Source organism: Hippoglossus hippoglossus, chromosome 3 (genome assembly GCF_009819705.1).
Source record: "Hippoglossus hippoglossus isolate fHipHip1 chromosome 3, fHipHip1.pri, whole genome shotgun sequence".
Lineage (NCBI taxonomy): Eukaryota > Metazoa > Chordata > Actinopteri > Pleuronectiformes > Pleuronectidae > Hippoglossus > Hippoglossus hippoglossus.
Genome location: NC_047153.1, coordinates 16,958,534 through 16,979,597, shown reverse-complemented (window position 1 = coordinate 16,979,597; position 21,064 = coordinate 16,958,534). Strand labels below are relative to the sequence as shown.

General features: G+C 44.3%; 1 protein-coding gene across 1 annotated transcript in view; it reads left to right on the top strand.

Moving 5' to 3' along the window:
- elp4 (elongator acetyltransferase complex subunit 4) overlaps window positions 1–21,064 on the top strand; it is a 55,089-nt gene that overhangs the window by 8,945 nt on the left and 25,080 nt on the right. The window contains exons 4-9 of the mRNA XM_034581746.1: window positions 266–400; window positions 1,840–1,976; window positions 5,411–5,495; window positions 8,560–8,748; window positions 13,149–13,257; window positions 15,121–15,227. Of these exons, the coding sequence (XP_034437637.1) occupies window positions 266–400; window positions 1,840–1,976; window positions 5,411–5,495; window positions 8,560–8,748; window positions 13,149–13,257; window positions 15,121–15,227 (762 nt within the window). The remainder of the gene's footprint in view (window positions 1–265; window positions 401–1,839; window positions 1,977–5,410; window positions 5,496–8,559; window positions 8,749–13,148; window positions 13,258–15,120; window positions 15,228–21,064) is intronic.

Sequence of the window (21,064 nt, the reverse complement as noted above, 5' to 3'; positions counted from 1 at the left end):
CAAAATACAAAATATATGGGAATAAAATAGCACATAAGAAAACAAGACTCAACCAGAATATGAAAGATAACTTTTGAACAAAAAAAAATTAACTAAATTAAATTAAATCAGGCATTAAAAGATTTTCCTTTAACTTTGTTATTAAGAGCTCTACTATCTTGCAACCTTGTGGCCACTTGCACGGTGAAATTACACAAGAAGAAAAAATTACCATTTACAATCAGTGTGTTTTAATTGAATTTGTTCACTGTATGTTTTTCAACAGGAACTCCCGGCTCCCATCTTGGATGATGTCGCTATCCACAAACCGGCAGAGCAGCCCAGGCTGTCCTGTGAACCTCAGGACAGTTTGGATGCCATGAAGATCGCTTGGCGTTACCAGAATCTGCCAAAAGTTCAGGTAATCAGGTGATCGAGTGGCTGTTTCTGTTGTCTGTTAATTATAATAACGGCACCTTATAGGATACAGGTGGCATTGAGATCATGCTACTTTTACCAAAATTCAAACAAATTTCTCTGCTAATGATGGTATGAGAAAAGAATAACGCTGGCTCTCTGGTCTTAGTGGTTTGGCAATTGTCTCCACCACTAAATCCATCAGCTTCTAAACTCCTTTGTGGAGTGAATAAGGCCTTAGCCTCTCCTTTCAGAGCTGTACCAGATTACTCACACTTAGCTGGCAATAGGTAGGCTTTTCACTGGTCCCCCAACTCTCATATACACACATACACACACGCCTGCACCCCTGCTTAGCCTGGGAAACAAGAGTACTTTGCAGTCTGTGCATTGACATGTCTGCTCGCTCAACCCTATGACCCAGACCTGCTCCTCTGTCTCTCCCCAAATCCCTGCCTTTCCCCCTGCTAGGGTCGGCAGCCCTACACTCTTTCTTCCGCTTTGAGGAGAGGTGACCCTCCCCTTCTACTTCTCTACAGTCCCCCCCCCCCACTTCGGTCTATAATCCATATCGCTATGTGGATTAACAGCACACAGTGTGTCCCTGGGGATCCTCTCCCTCTTTCTCTTTCCCTGGAAACTTCTTTATATCTGTGTCCTTTCCTCACCTCTCCCCCTTCCCCTGTAAAATCGTCTTTACAAACCACTAGTAAGCCCCACCAGAGGATTTGCATCTCAAATTCACCCCCAGAGTCAACGCTTACTTTCCCCTTACACACACCTCTCCTGGCACAGCACACTGTGTCGCTCTCCCGATGAAGACATCAGATCAAAGGTGAGGCCGTCAGGGCGGGGAAGGAACGCTAAGCGGGTTGCCGGGCTCACAAAGAGAAGATGAGCCCCTGACCCCCCTGCCCTGCTGACCCCCTCGTCCCGCCAGGAGAGGGACACACCGGGGGCCCTAATCCAGATTAGGAGTAGATTAAGGGCCCCTCTAACAATGGAATCCCTGGTTTTACTGAGAGAGAAGAGCTAAAACTCTCTCTTTCAGCTGCAGGAAAACATCCGCCTTCCCCTGCGTCCCTGACACGTTTGCTTTCACAGCCAGAAGTGGACATTTATGTGAAGAAATGATTAAGAGCGTGGTCATAGTGGTTATTTAACTTCTCTGCTGTAGGAATGTTGAGGACTGACCCATAAACAATGCAATTGCATTACCATAGTGTTGTGGAGCACCCTGATTTAACTTGTTAGAAACACAAATAAGATTATTTTTCCCATGAATTACCTTATTGTTGTCTGAAATTAGTTAAATGGACACTGTTTTTTTGAAAGAAGAGAAAAAGCTGCCTGTAGTATCAGATTTAACTTAAAATGCTTTTTAATTGAAGGGCTTTAGTGCACATATTTTTTACCAGGAGTGTGACTTGTTTACATCCCCAGTGTGCCCTGGCGTCTTCGTCCCGGTTCGGCCACTACTATGACGTCTCCAAGACGATGGAGCCAGAAATTCGCCAGGCAGCCAAGTGCCACCGCTTCTACCTTCCAGAACATCCCACCCAGTCATCAAACACACACAGGTAAGACGACAAGACATCATCCACGGAACGCACGGAAACCAATGAGACACCATCCGCGGAACACAGGCGCACAAACACGACATCGTCCACGAAACAGTTACACAAATAAGACACCATCTGCAGAACACAGGTAAGCAAACATGGCATTGTTCACAGAATAAACAGCTAAACCAACAATGCAACAGACAACATACTCCAAAGAGCACATGCTATAGAAGCTCTGCAACCAGCATTTGCATTAGAGAGAGAGAAGAAACTCCAGATTGAGCTCTCCCCAGTATCTTTTAGCCTTTTTTACACCACAATTACAACGTATATGCACATTTTTTATCCAACATAAATTAACCTGCTAAAAAGCAACTGACTTTTTAACATTGTCAGCACACAAATATGCTTTTTTTCTTCTTTTTTTTCGGTGTCACATTCAACATCATGAATGCACGGGAAGATGGGGTTAGTAAATAGCAGAAAGCATCACGTAGGCCAGTGACTGTAGTGGACAGCTCTAAGTTTGTCAGTTCACACACACGTCTTGAGTGCGTTCACACTTACTTAGAACTGTCCACTTGTGATCGGGTCAACAGAGACGGATGTTAGCAGCAGGTCCGAACAGGGCCATATTCACAGTGGTTACTTTTCTTACTTTCTTAGTTACCAGAACAATCCGAACTTAAATGTGCGTCATAGCATTGTGCCAAAAAAGGGTTGAATATTCTCACGTCCACCCGGGTGTCATCACAGTGCCGATCGGAGCTGAAGGCGATAAATACCTGTGATTATTGCAGATTCACTTCAAGAAGGATTGACTGCCGATCATAACACTGGGGAAAAAAAATTGATGGGTAGTTGTTTGTTTTTTTTCCTGTGTGAAAGAGGTTATACTGAGCCCCTTGATTCACATTTAGAAGACTTTAATAAACAGTAGGAATGCAACTAATGGATATTCCCATCATTGATTTTTTTTTTTTGCTTTTCCTATTTAATTGCTATGTCCATCAAATCTAAAAATATTAAAAATAATGCCCAGCACATGAGAACCAAGAGCCCAGGGTACATTATTCATATGTCTTGTTGATTCAATTTATTATGTTTTAAAACAACAAATCCGCACATTTCAGAAGCTGGAACCAGTTTGTGTGGGTCTTTTTTTTTTTTGCTTTAAAATATTATTTTTCCGTTTGTCAGCTAATTTATCAATTTATTGTTTGATTTTAAATTATCTGTGCATTTGTCACCTGTAGCTGCAGAAAAAAAGCATTACTTTTTATTGATTTTTGTATCAATAGTTAATGAGTTTCTTCAAAATAAGAAAATATAGTATATGAAATTACCAGATCTTTTCACAAGCCCACATGAAAGCTTAAAGCATGCATTGTTTCAACATATTCACTTGGGACAACAACAAAATAGCTTTTTTTAAACAATTTTAGATACAAAATCATTTGGTGTTTTAACCCTTTAAAATGATACAAATCAGTTAAAACCATCCTGGTCTACATTCTATTTTGAATAGTTGGCCTCGAGTCATTTACAATTCAAGGTTGTGTGTGTCTATTTAAATAAGGCCCTTGTTTGCTCAGCGTCTGTTTGATTTCTCCTGCGTTGAGTGTACTTAGGGTTCAGAGGTCATGTAGGCTCTTTACTCAGAGAGTACCGCTGAAGACACAAGGGCACGAGAAGGCACACTCACACACACGCTGAGTAAATACAGCAATCTGGAGCTCAGAGGATGTAGTGGAGGCTTTATAGAATCCCTCTTCCTTTTATTTCAGCAAACAAAGACTGTTTAATGGAGCGCCCATGCAAACACATTAGAAGATTCGGTTTAAAATATACACTTTTGCAAATGTGGACAATGAAGTTTGCAACTTATGCTAATTAAAATGGAGCTAATAAAATTATGAAACATCTTCTCCAGTGATGGCAGCAATATTTTGTGGCAGTCTCGTGAGTGAGAGTGTCACGGTGGTACTGTTGTGTCGCGTCTGAATGGGTTATAGATCTCATAGACATTTTGACAGCAGGAATCTACACCTGCACTGCACCATTGTGCCCCCAGCCCCGCCCCATAACTCTGACACACACTCGCGCGCACACACACACACACTACGCACATTATACACACTTGTACCACGCATACTCCTAAGCAGGCTACTCCCCCTTGCACGTGTCCACAGCCCCATGTTGATACCCTAGCTGTTAAATTGCTCCGTTTCACTTGAAGGCATAATTGGCACAAATTGCTCTCTAGGTGATACAGATCCTGTTGTTTAAGACCAAGCATGCCCTCCTCTCCTCCTTTCTCCCCTCGCTGAAAGAGGAACACTGAGATAAAGAAGCTTCCCCGCATATGATCCTAATTAGGTGACGCACTAGCCCCTGTAGTTAAGCACCTAGACCTTTTTGGTACCTGAATGAGGGGTGCTCAGTGGGGGTAGCTAAAGACACAATGCTGTCCTACACAATGGCTGCCAACCAGAGGCAACCTCCCGCTCAACTGCACGTCAAACCATCCCAGCCCCCTACCTCAGAGCAGGGGCATGGGCAGAGGGGCCAAGGAGGGTAGGCTCCCCTCTTTCAGCAAACCAGCTCTATCATTAGGCCCAGCAGGGTCAGAAGGCACCATTGTTGGGCTGAATAACTGAAATGGAGTACATGGATATACTTGGTGCAAGTGTAATCAACACGAGTGTGTATTGCTGGTCTTTATGCAGGGCTATTGGTGTGTGACCAATCTATGTGTATCAGCTTCTGTTGCCCGCAGGTCGAATTGACAACTGACACAGCAGCCCACTGTGACTCACTGCAGAGTGGTCATTGGTGGGGCGTTCCTAAGTGATGAGTCCTGTGTAAAAAGATGGGGTTAACATTCCTATTGGCCATCCTACAGGTACATGGTGGGCTCAGCAGCCATCCATCCCTTCGCTGTTGCTTACGGTTGCACGGATGATGCTATATGTCCTTTGTCAGTGGTGCACATCTTACCCCTGATTAAACACCAAAATGCTGTTCCCTGTTAATTTTAGATATCAGCCCATTAACCCCCCACCCCCACCTATTTACTTATCATTTGTTGTGTGTATGTTTGTGCATCTCATTGGTTTGTCTGTGTGTCTGTTGGTCTGTCTCGGCACAATCAGATCCTCGGGGAGCTGACGGAGAACCAGTCATGTTGTAATTTAATCAACCAAATAAATTAATTGGATCTCTTGATATGGATCATCTGTCTGCTTCAGTGGCTCCAGAAAAGCACAGTCAGGAGGACCAAGCTGCAGTCATGGAGGATTAAGCCGCTGCGCTGATGGGCTTGGCCCAGTTTTATCAAAATGGTTTCATTTACATTTTACACCCTGTAAGTAACCCTATTTTTGTGTTCTCTCTCTTTTGTCTGCTCCACGGTGTCCACTCTTTCCTCTGTCCTGTTCTCTCTCCAGTCCCATGCTTGAGTCCTACACTGCGTTGTTGAGATCACTTCAGGAGGTCATACACAGGGAGGGCTTTGATGTAGCAGCCTCCATGGTAAGAATCACGACTGAATTTCCTCTTGATGATTTTCCTTTTGCCTGAATTCACAAATGTTCTGCAACTACAAAATTTGTATTTTTTTATGTACATTTTTTTTATCTATCTCTAATTATTATTTATTCATTGTAACATTTCAAGCAAACCAATAAAATCTTTTCTGCAAGAATGAGAAAGTAGAGCTCGAGTATAGCGCACACCTCCACCAAGAACAAAAAAATTCACAAAAATTTCATTTAATGTCATTTAATATCCCCCCTGATCCGGATCCACGCCAAAATTGAATGGGTTCTTCCTTGACCAATACCACATCCTTTCACCTACTTCTGTGGTAATCTGTCTAGTAGTTTTTGAGTAATCTTTCTAAAAACATCACCCCTTTGGCGGAGGTAATAACAAACATTCATTCCCTTTATATTAAGTTTTATTACCTGTTCGCCAATTTATCCAAGTGAGGTATGTTAAAAATATTCAAATATGGCACTCTTTTGTTGTTGTTGTTGATGATGATGCCATAATAGTAACTAATAGTATGCATCAGACCAGTTTGTGGATTTGTTTGTGGTTTTTGCACAAAGACATTGCTGAAGTTAAGTATGCATTCCATGAGCTGCGTGAGCAGTGATCAACACAGAAGACAATAATGCATTTTCTACATTCTCTGAATATCATCAAAGGTGAACTCAGTGACTCTCTGACACTTATCAATCAATCAATCAAATTTTATTTGTATAGCCCATATTCCCAAATCACAATTTGTCTCATAGGGCTTTAACAAGGTGTGACGTCCTCTGCCCTTAACCCTCAACAAGAGTAAGGAAAAACTACTAAAAAATCTTTTAACAGGGTAAAAAGAACCTAGAAACCTCAGAGAGAGCCACATGTGAGGGATCCCTCTCCCAGGACGGACCTATTTGTACCAATCTGAAAATGTCTAGCTTACTAATCACTATGACCCGTCAAATTATTTTGCATTTCATATAATGTGCAATGTGCATTAGAGGAGCATTTTCAAACAAGAGATACTAAAGTTGCATCTGGTATCCCAAGCTCTTCTGTCACATTCCAACCACAGCTTCTCTCAAGTCTGTTTACCTCTTTCGTCTGCTCAGGTCGGCCTCACCTGTGTGTGTCTGAAATTTGACATGTATCTTTTTAATAACCGTCATCATCAGTTCTCTACAGTATGCCAGAAACTTTGATGGCCCTGTCTGTCTCACTTGTCATTTCCATTTATATTTTTCACAGGGCCAAGTGTTCTTCTGTTAACACTGTGATATGCCTGCACATATATGTGATCAGGTGGGTGGGTGGGGTGTGTGTGGGTGCGCTCTATTCACCTACATTTGGTGACCCCCATGTCACCTGGAGCCACCTCTCCCCCTGTCACTCACACACAGGATTTACCTCCATTACCCCCCCTTCCCTCCCCGAGCGCTGTCACTCACAAACCAGATTAACTGCTGACATCATTAAAGCAGTGTGGCCGCCTGACATGCTGTTGGCACAGTCCAGGAATGCAGACCAGCACAGAGCGACGTGGGCACTGGCACAAGAATGCCCAGTATGGGTGATAGTCAGTCAGTGTGTGTGCGCATTTATTTGTTAATCTGCCATCATGAATTTTTAACAATATGCAAATTTCATATTAACTGTGTTATGTAAATAACAGATTAGAACAAGGATTAGTGTCCCTGAGCATATTTGTTTTGAGATGAGTGAGACAGGAGTGGCAGCAGGACGGTGAGTCTCCACAGAGACATGGCTGGTGATTAGGTTGTGGTCCCAGGCTGGCTGTAGTCTATATGGCTGGCCTCTGGTCCTTGGCTGGACTCTACTGGCACAGTTCCCCAATTTTTCTATAGGCTAAACTATAGGCGTTAAGTTTGGCTTCTCCTCTTGATGTTGCCACAGCAACAGTCATGTTGCCACAGTCCCCCCCTGCTGGGCCGCACACATAGAAACAGATTTCTAATTCGGTGCCCCCCAAAACCTGTGTAGCCTGTGAAACAAAGACGGGGCAAATCTAATAATGACAAAGGAGCACACACACAGAGCGAAGATATTTAAGTATAGTAAGGCATAGAAGTGCAGCGGTGATGTAGAGGAGGATGAACGTGGAGTCCAAAGTGAGCGTTCTCCCTTGGGAAACTATGAGCCAACTGTGAAAAACTCCCAGAAACAATGGGGTTTATTTTTCTTAGATGCCTGCGATTCTGATCCAGATCCAAACGAAGCTTAGGTCATACTGTTGGAAGAGGAAGCAACGGGGAGCGGGGCGGAGGAGATTTTGGGAGGGTCGAGATAATGGAGGGGGAGGAATAAAGGAGAGGAGAGGCTGGAGAAAAAAGGAAAAGCTGAGCAGATTTTTAGGCCAAGCTTTGTTAATCACTCTTGGCTCTCACCTCAGTAATCAGGAGCCATCCTGAAGAAAACCCAAATAAAAGGCAATTGTGCGAAAGGTTAAAAACCTCTCACAGTTTGGACAGGCTCCTCCATTCTCTCACTTACAGTGATATATATCCCACCACTGTTTGGCCACTTTTTCTCAGTCTTCATGAGAGTGGGTTACCGTTGATCTCTCGTGGCGGGGTGGGGGGGTTTCAAGGGGAAGGCGCTCCACCCTTACCCAGGCCCCCTTGGCTGCAGAGCATCGCAGTGGTGCCAAGAATGTGCTGGGGTTTCTGGGTGGCAGCCATATTGGAAGCCTGTCTGACAGGTCCATTGTGAGTGTGTCAGATGGCCTCTGTGATTGGGCAGTTGTGTCCAGTCACGTTTGGGCACTGTGTTCCGATCGTCTGTGCTGGTGAGCAGACTGTCCATTCGCTCTCCCCCAGACTTTGAGAATACTACCCAGGACAGCAGCACCTTTCTGAAATACTTCAAAAGCAGTTATCCTTTAATCTTCACATGCACTCTGTGAACTTGAGTTAGATTAAACTGTATTACTGCATCATATATGTACTGTGTTTGTGCTTCAGGAGAATATCACACACGTTCATGGCTCTTTACAGATTTTTAATGTCCCCAACCCCGTCCCTTTGTCTGCTCTTTCTTATAGTCAAAGTCACGTAACATCCTGCGCATTGGGCTTCACTCTCTTGGCTCGGCTCTTTGGGGTGATGACCTGAGTTGTCATGACAACCCTACACACCGCCACTCCCTCGCCGCCTTTCTCTATGGACTGCGTGCTTTGCTGAGGTCATCGCTGTCAGTTGCTGTAGTTACTGTACCTTCACATCTCATCCAGGTAAGACGAGGTTTGACACATGAAAACAGTGCGTTTGTCGGCATCCATGCAGAATACAACCTATTCCATTAGTGACGAATGATGTACTCACTTTTTTGCTAGTGTTTAACAGTTTAGAAGTTGTTTTCTGATGTGTGAGTTACATGTCTAACTCAAGAGCGCTCTTCTCCTCTTCACCTCTTTTTTTCTTAGCTCCTCTGTTTTTCCAGACGTACTTTTCTCAAATTTCCCTCAGATGTATGAAGAATGTACTAAAATTAAATTAACTGGAATGAACAATCATAGACTTCTATGTGGGTTGAGTTTCGGGCCATGTAGATATGCATTGTCTCATTCTTTAATGGGACACATAGTCTTTTGTAGTGGAGCGTCCTCTCTTCTCCTCCTGACCCCGTCGTTTAGTGTCACCCTGGCATGACTCAAGCCTGCGAGAGGCCTCTTCCTCCACGCATCACTCCCCCAACAGACCCAGCCGAGTGCACACTTCATTCAAACCCTCTAAATCTATGTTTGTTTATTTGGACCTTAATTACTTGAAGCTGTACACAATGAGTGTGTGTCTGTGTATGCATGTCACTCCTTGTAGGGTGTGTGTGTGTGTGTGTGTGTGTGTGTGTGTGTGTGTGTGTGTGTGTGTGTGTGTGTGTGTGTGTGTGTGTGTGTGTGTGTGTGTGTGTGTGTGTGTGTGTGTGTGTGTGTGTGGTTGGGGGGGGGTTTGAGTCCACGTGCATGGGTCTGTGTCCAGTCTGGCCTCTCAGTGTGAAGGTGGAGTCATCTGCTGAGGCATATGGCAAACCACAGCCCTCCCCCAAACACTCAGCCGTGGAGGCACACTCACAAGAAAAGCCATCTGAGACTTTCTACCAAAATGTTTGATCTCGTCCAAGCTTCAAACACCCCACTTCCTCACAGTCCTCAGCTGAAGCTGTGTTGTCTGTGATGCCTTTCTACAAAGATGTAGGTCGATGCTGAACTTTCAGAACGACTGTGTTGTCACAACACGCTCTGGCTCCAGGCCTATGTATACTCGGTGCGCAGCGGCCTTGGCCTAGTCAAAAAAAGGTAAAGTGGCTAACTAGCAGATGTCAGCTGTGGTTGGGAGCAGTCCCCCTGTCCCTCCCTGGCCTGGGTTCCAAACCCTTAATCTGCCCCCTCCGCCTTCTCCACCCTGGGGAGTGAAGTGAATGAGCGGAGGAAGAAGAGAAGAGAACTGGGGCGGGGGGTGTTGGACTGAATCAGGTGTTGGCTGTCTGTGCCAACATGTAGGTAATGAGTGGCTATTAAGATGGCAGTTTATGTAATGACCTTATGATAAGAAACACTGTGAATCTCACTTCACGATGTCAGAAGAAAGATTATAAGTGGTCAACTGAGTTCATCAGCTGGGTGTGTTCGGTATTTTAAGGATTTATATCTTAGTCATCTTAGCATTTTTCAACCACCTTTGCTTTGATAATTAGCTTAGTTAACACAGTGTGGCCTTTAGAAGACTGTCTAGACTAGTAGCAGTGGGCTAGCTGGCTGAGACCGCACCGGACCCTCTATCCATTATTGAGCAGCTTGGGAAGCAGAGCAACTCACTGAAAGCCTCCTCACAGCAGCCCAGTGCCACAGACCATCTGAAACATTAATTAGGCTTGTCCTAGCCCGGTCCTCCGCCGTCATACTATCTCCTGCTAACACACCCATCCCCCCCACCAAGTAAACACAAACACAAAACACACCCATCCCCAAAATGCACCCGTGTACACCTCACCTGCTGTGTACGTTGCGCGGTGTTGTGTGTAAGCTGTTTCCTGACCTATGAGAGCATTTTGTCACTGGTCAAGCACAGTCATCTAGTACCAGATAGGTACAGTACAAGAGATGGTTTCTTCACAGATGGCCTTTAGTTTAGTTCATTTTTACTCTTAAATCTCACTGCATTTTTGATTTAGCTAAAGACTTCAATTTCCTTATGGTCATTTTTTTTTTGAGATTGGTCCATTTCACATGATGTGAATTTAAGACCTTGAAGGTATAACTTCATATACACCTGCAGAGGTTTTCAAAGTAATTCAGTAAAACATCCCTTTTCAGTAGCATAGAAGTGTATTAATCTACAGGATACATGTGTCTTTATTAACTGGGATAATTCCCTCCACCAAGGAGGTCATGTTTTTCGCAAGAAATACTGAACGAATTTCCACCAAATTTAAAAGTATGGTACGTGCACCAAGAAAGATTTTTGAGCGAATCCAGATAAAAGAGCACACACAGAATATTTTAGTTCACTTTCTTAAACATTGCATTTTGTGACTCTTTTTCGCAACAATTTTCCATGAAATAATTCATAGATCTTGAAAAACAATCTGGTATATTCAGGGGACTGATATAGTTGGTGCACTTTGGTGCAGCTTGTTTGAATTAAGGGGACTTGGAGGAGGTATGCTCTCACCTGAGTGCCATTCTAGTTTTATATAATTCAATCAATATTAGATCCATTTTCATAATGTGTTCAATAATTGCAGGTGCTAATATTATGTAGGGGGTTGGTTATTGAATATTTTCAACAGTCATTTTCCCATTTTATTTTAATTTTTAAAAGTATGTTTAAATCAGAACCCTGAAATGTCACCAATTCTTAATGTCCTCATCTTGGCACCTTGGAGTTTCATGTCCTCTGAATTTTAATGGCGTCTGTGCATGTTCATTTTCTTTGGGAAAAGTACTGCCTCCATTTCTTGCCAGGGAAGTGATGTACATTTATTTTGTCTCAGTCTCATTCTGTATATAGCTTCTCCTTTCCCAAGACATTAGAGCAACGGAAATCTCATTTCTGCTTCCCTCACAGTGATGTATTGAATATTGGGCATATTACTTGGTAGATTGTTTACTTGAAGAAAACTACACCAGCAATCTAATATTGAACCATATGCATAAACAGTGACACACCTAAAAAATTTAATAACACAAGTATATAACATTGAGCCAAACATCTGCATCAAATGGGGTTATTCAGTAACTGGGTGAGCCCTGTCACCTACCTAGTCATGGTGAGATCCTGCAGGGTAAGTCAGATGCTGTGCCCTCCCTTTGACATGTCACTCGGTGGTCATCAGCTGCGGCTCAGGGTGTTCACACGATCTACACAATTTGAATCTGACATAACTGAGACATCACAGACCCCCGGTACAGAACCAAAATGATTCGTGTTTGAGCCCCTTATCTATTATAAATAACATTAAAAATAAGAATATGAGTTCAGTGTTGCCTTGATCACCTCCTTAACCTCATGGAGCTGCGGAGCGTGTGCATGTCTTACTGACCTCATTCTGTTCTGCTGCCACAGTCCTGCACAGCTCTGTGTGGACACCATACTCCTCTGACTTTGAAACTTTTGACTCTTTGCCAAGGAGCCTCATCTTTGTATTTAACTAAGCACAGTTATTATGGCCTAGACTGGGTTGCATGGATAGTATAAGCATGGTAAAAAATTATCTCTGGCTATTTAACTCGCACAACTTGGTCATATTGTGGCGTTGATGTTTTGAATAATTTGTCGTATTAAAACTCTTGCTCCGGCGTTAATTGCTGCGTGTGAGTGACCTCGTATACCCCGTAAGTGCCGGTGGTACTGACTGGTGGGATATGCATACTTTAAAAGTAGGACAAAAATGAAAAGGAAGAAAGAGTGGAGAAAAGACATGGAGGCATGAAAACTGCATTAGGCGGTGGCAGCCAACACAGAGAAAAGGACGTGAATGATTCAGGAGGCAAAGGAATTAATAATGCAGGACTCCCTCCATCCCAATGTCCCTCTCTCTCTCCTTACCCTCCACTCCCTTTACCCCCTGCCTCCATCCTTTTGTATATTCCTCCCTCATTCTTTCTGTCAAATGTTTTTTCTTTTTCTTTTTTGCCCCTGATTTGCCCTCCTTTGCTAACCTGACCAGTAGGTGGAGCTCTCATCATCAAGCCTCCATGGATGCTTTCTCCCACTTCTCTGTCCTCCCCTGCTGGGTGCTGGTTTAAGAGTGAGCACCAACTGAGGGCCTCGTTGTAAAAAAATGTTGAATAATATGATTTCAATGTGTTGCTCATTGACTTTTCCCATGCCCTCCTTTTGAAAATGCATGCCTGAAGTAAAGGTGTATGTCCGTGGGTCTGCCCTGACATCACCTGTGTAACCTCCATCAGTGCTCTGTCCACCTCTACACCTCATCGCCCTCACCTGAGCCATGGGCAGAAATGTCTTGGCCACGGGAAATGATGACCTAATTTAATTGCAACACTGATGGCCCGTCAGGAGGCTTTTAATTACCTGCTCATGTCTCTCTCCCTCTCTCCCTCTCTCTCTGTCTCCCTTTCTCCCTCTCTCCCCCTCCCCCCCTCTCCCTGGATCTCCCTCGATCCTACAGGACAGAGCTCTAATGGGCAGCATAACCAGGCTATGTGACAATGCCATAGCACTGGAATCATTCAAAGGCTCTGAGAGGGAGACCAACCCACTCTACAAAGATTACCATGGTAAGAACACACACACTCACTTATCTTTCTGTCTCTTTTCCATCAAACACACACACACACACACACACACAGGCAGTGCATTAAGGCTGGGGCTGGGCTGTGGATGGAGGCAGGGCAGCCCCCTTGCAGGCCAGGCTGTCAGTGCGCGTTAGTGTGCTGCTGCTCAATCAGACGTGCTCCTCAGTAGACAGGCCGGGGGGGATTCAGCTGCCACGCTGTACCCCCTCTCCCTCGCACCCTCACCCCCTCCATCCCTGCCTCCCCCCCTCCAGCAGAGCCTCTCTCCCTCTCTCCCTCTCACCTCGCCCCCTCTCCATCCCCTCGTCCCATACCCCTGAGGCTCTGGAGCAGCGCAGACCAACACTGGGGAATCGATATTCTCACCATCACTCTTCCTCTCTGCCTCTATCTCTCTGTCCCTCGCTCAATGTCTCCGCGGCCAGCATGCCCTGCTAATAAATGGAGGGCAAGGCTTTCTGTGGGAGAGGAGGACGCTGGTAAGGGATAATTGTGGAGAAGGGAGCGAAGGAAAAGGAGGGGAGGGCACCGTTGTTTGTCTCCAGCCTTCCAGTCCTCGCCATCACTTTTCCTGTATGATTCTGCCATTCCCTCTTTCTCCTGCTTGCCTCCCTCTTTTCTATCACTCTATCACACACTCCACGCATAAAGGTCAGTTTAAGCGAGTGGGGTATTTTTAGCCGTGCCTCTCGAACTCTCCCACTCTTGCACTATTCCTCTCATTTCCTCACTCCCTCCCCTCCATGGGTTAGACAGCCATGGTTGTGACAGATGAAGGGATGAGGAGTAAAATCATTCAATGGAAGATTTTGGTTTCATCCAACAGCATGTTTTATTTAGGTAACACATCCCATACTGTTTACATTCCTGTGCATTGAAAAGGCAGGTGGCTTGTTACCTATTCAACATAAAGTACAAGTGTTTTAGCGAATAATTTTATAAAATCGTATAAATGACAAAACTTTTATTTGGAATATGACATTAATATTATTTGAATGTCTTGTTCAAAAATATATCTGCCCTCTGTTTAACCAGCCAGAGAAATTCTGGTCGGGTTATGAAATACATTTATGTGTATGACTGTTTTGATGTGTGTTCATGAGTGCAAACGCATCTGGTACGAGTGTGAGAGTGCGTGCGGACGCGCGTGCGTGCGTGTTTGCGGCAGCAGTTCAGGGCTGCTCAAAGCATGCTGGGAAGCCTGTCACTGCAAATCAGGCAAGGGGAAATCACCCAAGTGCACAGAGGAGAGAATCCACCATCCCCCACTTTCTCTGTCTGTCTCCCTTTCTCCATTACTCCCTCGATCTCTTCTTTTTCCTCTCACGCTCATTTATACCACTTCACTTCTACAGTATTTTTCCAGTTTTATAAAAATGTAAGTTTGTAGTGAATGGAAACGAGCAACGAAAAGTTTAAAATATCCTCCAGAGCTTCCTTTTGGCTGTTCTGGAGTTCTTCTCTTGTGTTCGATCCCTGTCCCTTACTGCTCCAATGTGTCTCAGTAAATATTTGAAACTTTCCTGAACAGCAAAGATTTTTATTTTATCTGACGTCCTTTTTTGCAATTGTAGAGGAGAGAACTATACCTTTAAAATGCAATAATGTTGGTTGAGTTCTTGGTAGAAGTTAGTAATAAGCCATAGTGAATCTTGCAAGTGTCATTCAGGGAGATTATTTGTACATTCAATTTAAAAGCACACCTCTCTCCAGCGTAATAATTTTCTTGTTGCCACAGTGTAACAAAACACATGAATAGAACAGGAATATCGTCCATGGACTTTGTGTATTATATTCTTTTTTGCACTTTTAACCACTTGAGTCTGCTCTCTCTATTGTTCACAGGCCTGTTACATGTTCGTCAGGTACCTCGCCTGAACTGTCTGGCGAGTCAACTCCCTGACCACAAGGACCTCGCCTTTAAGCTCAAGAGAAAACAGTTCAGCATTGAGGTATGTTGTCTGGGTTACTCTATACACTCAGGGTTTCTTCATAAACAAAACATAGTATTCAGTGGTTCTGCCCTCTTGTTGTATTTTTAATGTCTCTCAGACTTTTCTTTTGCTTTGTTTCGTCGCCACGCTTTTACTCCTAATGTATTTTTTGGGAACTTGCTGTAAAACCCTTAACCTGAAATTGAATTTGGATGTCATGTAATTCTCTAACATTTATAGCCATTACAGTAGTTCTATCCATCATGTTCATAGCCGTGCTGAAATTACGTGCTGATGACATTGAGAAGTCTCCGAGCTCTGTCTGCCTCTGTTTACTTTTATCTGTTATTGGGTGGCAAAATCAGATGGAGCTATTGATTATACTCTGCTGCTGCCACACTTTCTCCAGTGCAACATCTAGAGGCGACAGAGTGAGATGAATTTCTATCTATAGGCATAAATATGCAATGAAATAATTACAGGTGGAAGTTTAAGTTAAAGGTGCAGTTTGCATTTTCGATACACTACAAAAGTATGAAATTGATGCATGGACACGTCCCTAGCCATTCGTGACAGACAAAAAACCGAGCCACCGCAACAAACAGGTTTGCATTTAGAGAAACGTTTCACACCACGCAGCTCTGGAGTGAGCAAACAATGAACAGTAGGTGCCGCTTACTTTGTGTGGCAGCTTGTTGTTCGTTCAATTCCCACCTGACAACACCTGTGACCTGTTGAAAAAATGGGGCAGTAGGCACCGGCATCACCTCAAACTGTCGTCTCAAACTAGGGTGAATGGGGGTGTGATATCCAGAGGGCCTTTGCGTCATCTTCTGAGATACAGTGGAATGAGGTCTGAAGGTTTAATTAGGCATCAAAAATGCACAAGCAATGTTTCCATCATAAGTGTTTTTTTCCCCCATTTGGCTTAATAGCTTAAAGTGGTTTGATTAGCTTGACCATTTGGAGCCGGTGCAGAATACACGCCTTTCCATTTCTTCATTCATTTTGATTTAGGACATTTTTTGTCCCCACCTTTTTTTTTTTCCTGTCAGACGCATCCATTTTGCATGTGTCACATCATCACTGTCACGCCGAGCAATCAATCTGTCACTGAACTACCACTCTGGGGACAAATTAAGGGGCCCTCCTCTTAGCTCAGGCTCATGATTGGTCCTCATTACATTATCATTACCTTATCACACCCTCTGGTCCCTGGCTCTTAGTGAGTCCTATTGTCTCAGGCAGGAGGTGAAGGGGAGGAATGCCCACCCCACCCCCCCCCCCCCCACCCCCCCACCCCCCTGCCTCTACATCCTACGGGCAGCCCCTTCTCATTTTCTGCCAGCCTTCACCATCCCTCTAACCTTTTCTCCCGTCTGCATCTGCCCGCTCCCCCTCCTTTCTCTGACCCCCCAAATAGGCCACTCCAGTATAGATTTATAAGCTCCATAAAAGTCAAGGTGGTTATCCTCAATGGTCTTTTAATTAGGCCTCTGTATTGGGCAGGCCAGGGGGCTGAGGCCTTGCGCATCCTTGTAGCTCAATGGGGCCTGGATACCGTGTCATATATCCCAGCAGCACATTGTTAAGACCCAAGCTTTGTCTGTCTTCCTTGTTTAAGGAGCTTTATTGGAGTTTTTTTGTTGAACCACACACTCGTATTGCCCTCAGAACATTAAAATAAAATCGGAGTGATTCAAAATTCCTAAAAAAGGCTCAGTAATAATATGAGATGTCAGTCACAATGCTTGGTCATGACACATTGTTATCTGGCAGGGAAGTTCCCAGAGAACGCTGTATCATATCACCAGTCAAGCATCAAATCAATCAAAACGTGTATTATTCATTGTAGTACAACGATATGTTCGCGTGTTTGGGTTCTTTAGCACTATGATTGGCTGTCATTAATTTGTATATCACCTGAGATGGAGATGTCACAAAGGTATGAGTGCGTGTTGGCTCTTCATCCCTCGTTGCAGAGGCATTGGTTTCGCTGCGTGTGAGATCACACTCAGGTAAACGGTTGCACTCTCTGACTCCGTGACTCATCGTATACCGTGTTTGACCTGTTGGTAAACTGCGTCGGTGGGCCGATGATTGACACGCGAGATGATGATGATTGGGTTCTAAGCCCAGTGTCTGACGTGTGACAGCCCACACCATCCCTGCTAATCACCTCATTTACTCAGGCTACAGGACCGCTCCGCCCAGGGCAACATAATACAGCATTCTCTTACCAAGTTTGTTCTGCACTGCTCGTTCTGTCACAGTAGAGATGATGCACCTCTTTCAACTTTTGACTCCTTTTCCATGTTTGAAAATTCAGCTGCTCCTTGCATATCATCTATCTGGATTAATTTGTGATTGCTGCGGTGGTGAATGACAGGTGATTGACAGCGCTAGCTCCTCACCAGCTGGGTCAGGCAGCTACATGTCACCTCAACTTCACATGAAGTCACGCTGATAGCTAATTTCTTAACTGCTGTTTGACTCGCATTTCTACCACGTAGCATGTCGGGAACCCGGAAGAGTGTTTGTTTGCCAACGTACAGAGTAAAGGTTTCGTTAATAAAGATGGGCTCCTGAATCTCAGGTATTACGTTATTTGAAAAAAACGTTTTTTTTACTGAATAGATTCTTCGTATATTAATTCCCAACGCCAAATTACACATCATCATCAATGTTTTGCTGGTTCCGTGATAAGGTAACTACGGTTACGGTTGACGTTTCTGAAAGTTCAAGCTGCGGTTGATGAGCAGTTATTAGCCATGACGCCGGAGGCCAGAATTAACCCATGGCCCTGTCTGAGCAGGTAGGGGGAGTGTTAGGTGTTTAGACAAGATTAACACATACTCATAGACACAAACATTGCTCTCTCCCACACATAGAGATATTGGTATTCGGGAAATGGCACCAGCGCATACTTATTGAGAAACGCACACACGTACTTTCACAAACACGCTCACAAGTGAGAATTTTCCCACACGCTAATATTAAGCCGACACAGGCTTCTGTCAGTGGTTTCACAATGCGAGATGCTTTGAGGATGGAGTTCTGAAGAATGCAGATGGTACGCAATTACATTCTGCTTACCTTTGTCTGACCCTTTAAACTGACAGGCAATGTGCCTCTGGGGTACCGGGGTGCTAGAGGCAGGTCATGGGGTCAAATACAGTATAATACAGGGATTTGTGTCAAATTAGTCGTAGCTTTGAGAGGCTATTTGGAGGTGTCTGTTGCACTAACAAGCTATGTCACCATGGCTGTGTAGTCTGTACAAGTGCTTTAAGGTAGACTTCCCAGCCTTTGAGAACTTTCAGTGGTTTATTAATGGTTTTTAGTTTTGGTTGAATTTAAGTCCTTAGTGCAGAGAGTCCGTGTTAGAAAGATGGCATCAGCCTATAGAGTGGAGGGAAACAGAAAAAGTGCATGAAGATTGTAATGGTGCTGAGCTGAAGAAGACTTGAGGAGAAGAGGACGGCGAACTTAAAGAGTCCGAGGGAGGTGTGTGGAGTAGGTTAATGTCTCCTGGCATGTCCTCAAAACGTTTTTAAGGCAACGCCCGTGTCTGCCCCCTGTTGAAGCCTGTGGGTGCCAAGGGAAGGGTGTTAATGGACTTATGTGAGGAGCAGAGCGAAGGCTTGGAGAGAAGGGGGGAGGCAGAAGCGGAGAGGAGCAGTTAAGTGATTCTCAGGTCAGGTCTAATTAAAATGAGGGCTTTTCCTCAGAGGCACCAAACCATCTCATTGAGAGAGAAATAAAAAGGGAGGGAAAGAAAGAATTGTAGAAATGCAAAACGGGTTAGACAGAGACCCAGTCCTCGGGGGTTGTTTGTGTATTTGTTTATGTGTTTGTTTGTGTTCCATGCCTACTCGTATTTCTGCTTCCCCATGTCTCAAATAAGAGTACTAAAGATCAGAGAAAAGCCAATATTGAAGAGAATTCATATGGAGAGAGAACTAAACTGGGTCATTCAATATGTACTTCCTGTTGTAGATCGCAGTGAGGATTTGCACATTGACAACAAAATGAATACAAACATTAGGCTTACTGCATGTCCTCAACCTATTAGAAACATGCAACCTTCGGCTCCCTACACATCTGCATGTGATTCCTACATCTGCTTTGGGAAGCACCATCAGATGGGAATGGACCTTTGGAATAATATTCCACTTCAATAATTTAGACTTCCTCCCTTGGTGCACACCAGCCTCTGTCGCATTTTGGAATGAGGTGTGCTTATGGTTTGTGCATATATAAGAACGAGAGAGAGAGCTTGGTGCAGGCCTGTCAGTGGCACGCAATCGTACCCCTCAGCCGAACAATATTCACAACATACGTCAGATTGGCATTTATTATTTAACAGGGCTTCTATCTATTCTGCAAATGTGCATGTGTGTTTGAAAAGGCCCAGCTTGTAAGGTCTCTGCTGAGTCTTCAGTTTGTGTGTGCGTGTTAGTGCGTGTGTGTGTGTGTGTGTGTGTGTGTAGGGGGGGTTGCAAGTTTTTGTGGGGTTGTTTGTGGTATCTTGGTGATGTGATTCAGGTCTGCTGCATAAGTGCATAGACAAATTTTTGCTTATTCTTTTAATTTAGAAAACCAAAACCACTCAACTAATTTCACTCTGCTGACATGAATTCTCATAATAACTCTCATAAAGTGCAATTGTGCCCGCCCGCCCCCCCCCCCCCCCCCCCCCCCCCCCCCCCCCCCCCACAGTGGCATAAGTTGTCTGATGTGAAGTCAAGGTAGCCTGGGCACAGAGGATATGCTTGTTAAGACGAGGTCAAGGGTTCAGAAATAGTTAAGAACACTGGCCAAAACAGCCTCAAATGAGCCTTTTTGTTATTGTCAAGCGCCCAGGGAGGAAAAGCAGTAGCGGTTGTGTTTGCTGTAGTCGAGTCAAAGCTCAGTAAGAGAATATCTGGGACTTTGCCAAATGTGCTGCCCTCTGTACTACATCATCACAACGCCGAAACATTTCTTGCAAACGGACAGTGTTAAAGCAAAACAAAACAGGGCACATGTGCCCCTCCTGCCAGACTGAGTAAGAGTGTGGTCTGCGTGAACTCGCCCTGGAAGTGGAGCTGTTTCATCAGTGATCAGTGAACCCTTAACATGGTCCATGCACCACTCAGCCCCCATCAGACTAGGCTGGCCACGTTGGACTCAGACCTGATTAAAGTATCCCTATTCGTCTTCAGCTCCAATTAGAGAGAGGAATGGAAAGAGGCTGTAACTTGCATGCCACCCTACATCCATGGGGTCTCGTGGTACTATGGGGTATGTGTAAGTGTGCACAGAAAGGGCTCCCCATTAGCATAATGGCAGTGACTGGGGAACCATAGGCCCCCTGTTGCTTATGAACTGGGTCTTCAGTGTATCTTTGGCCTCTGAATCATTTTATTGTTATTTGCCTCTGAAATATAGTGTCTGATTTTGCCTTAGGTCCATGAACGTTTTGTGCCAGTCTTAAAAAGTTTTGGCAAGACTGGCAAATGTGTTTAGTGTCAATCCTGTGCAAGTACTTCACTGCTTTTCCTCATTATCAGACATAATTTATCATTGGAAATTTTCTTTTGATCCTTGGTTGTGTAAACCTAAAAAATGTATGTATTGGTTAATAGAAACAAATAAACCAGCAACCAAGAGAAATTCTGACGATGTTAAAGAGTCCTGGATCTGCCATCTTCTCTGACCCATACCGCATCCCTCCACCGAGTTTCATGGTAAACCGTCTTGTAGTTTTTGCATAATCTGGTTTACAAACCAACCAACAAACAAACAGACAGGGGTGAAAAGATAACCTCAGTGGTCTGATGACCAAAATTATTTATTTGTCATAATACATA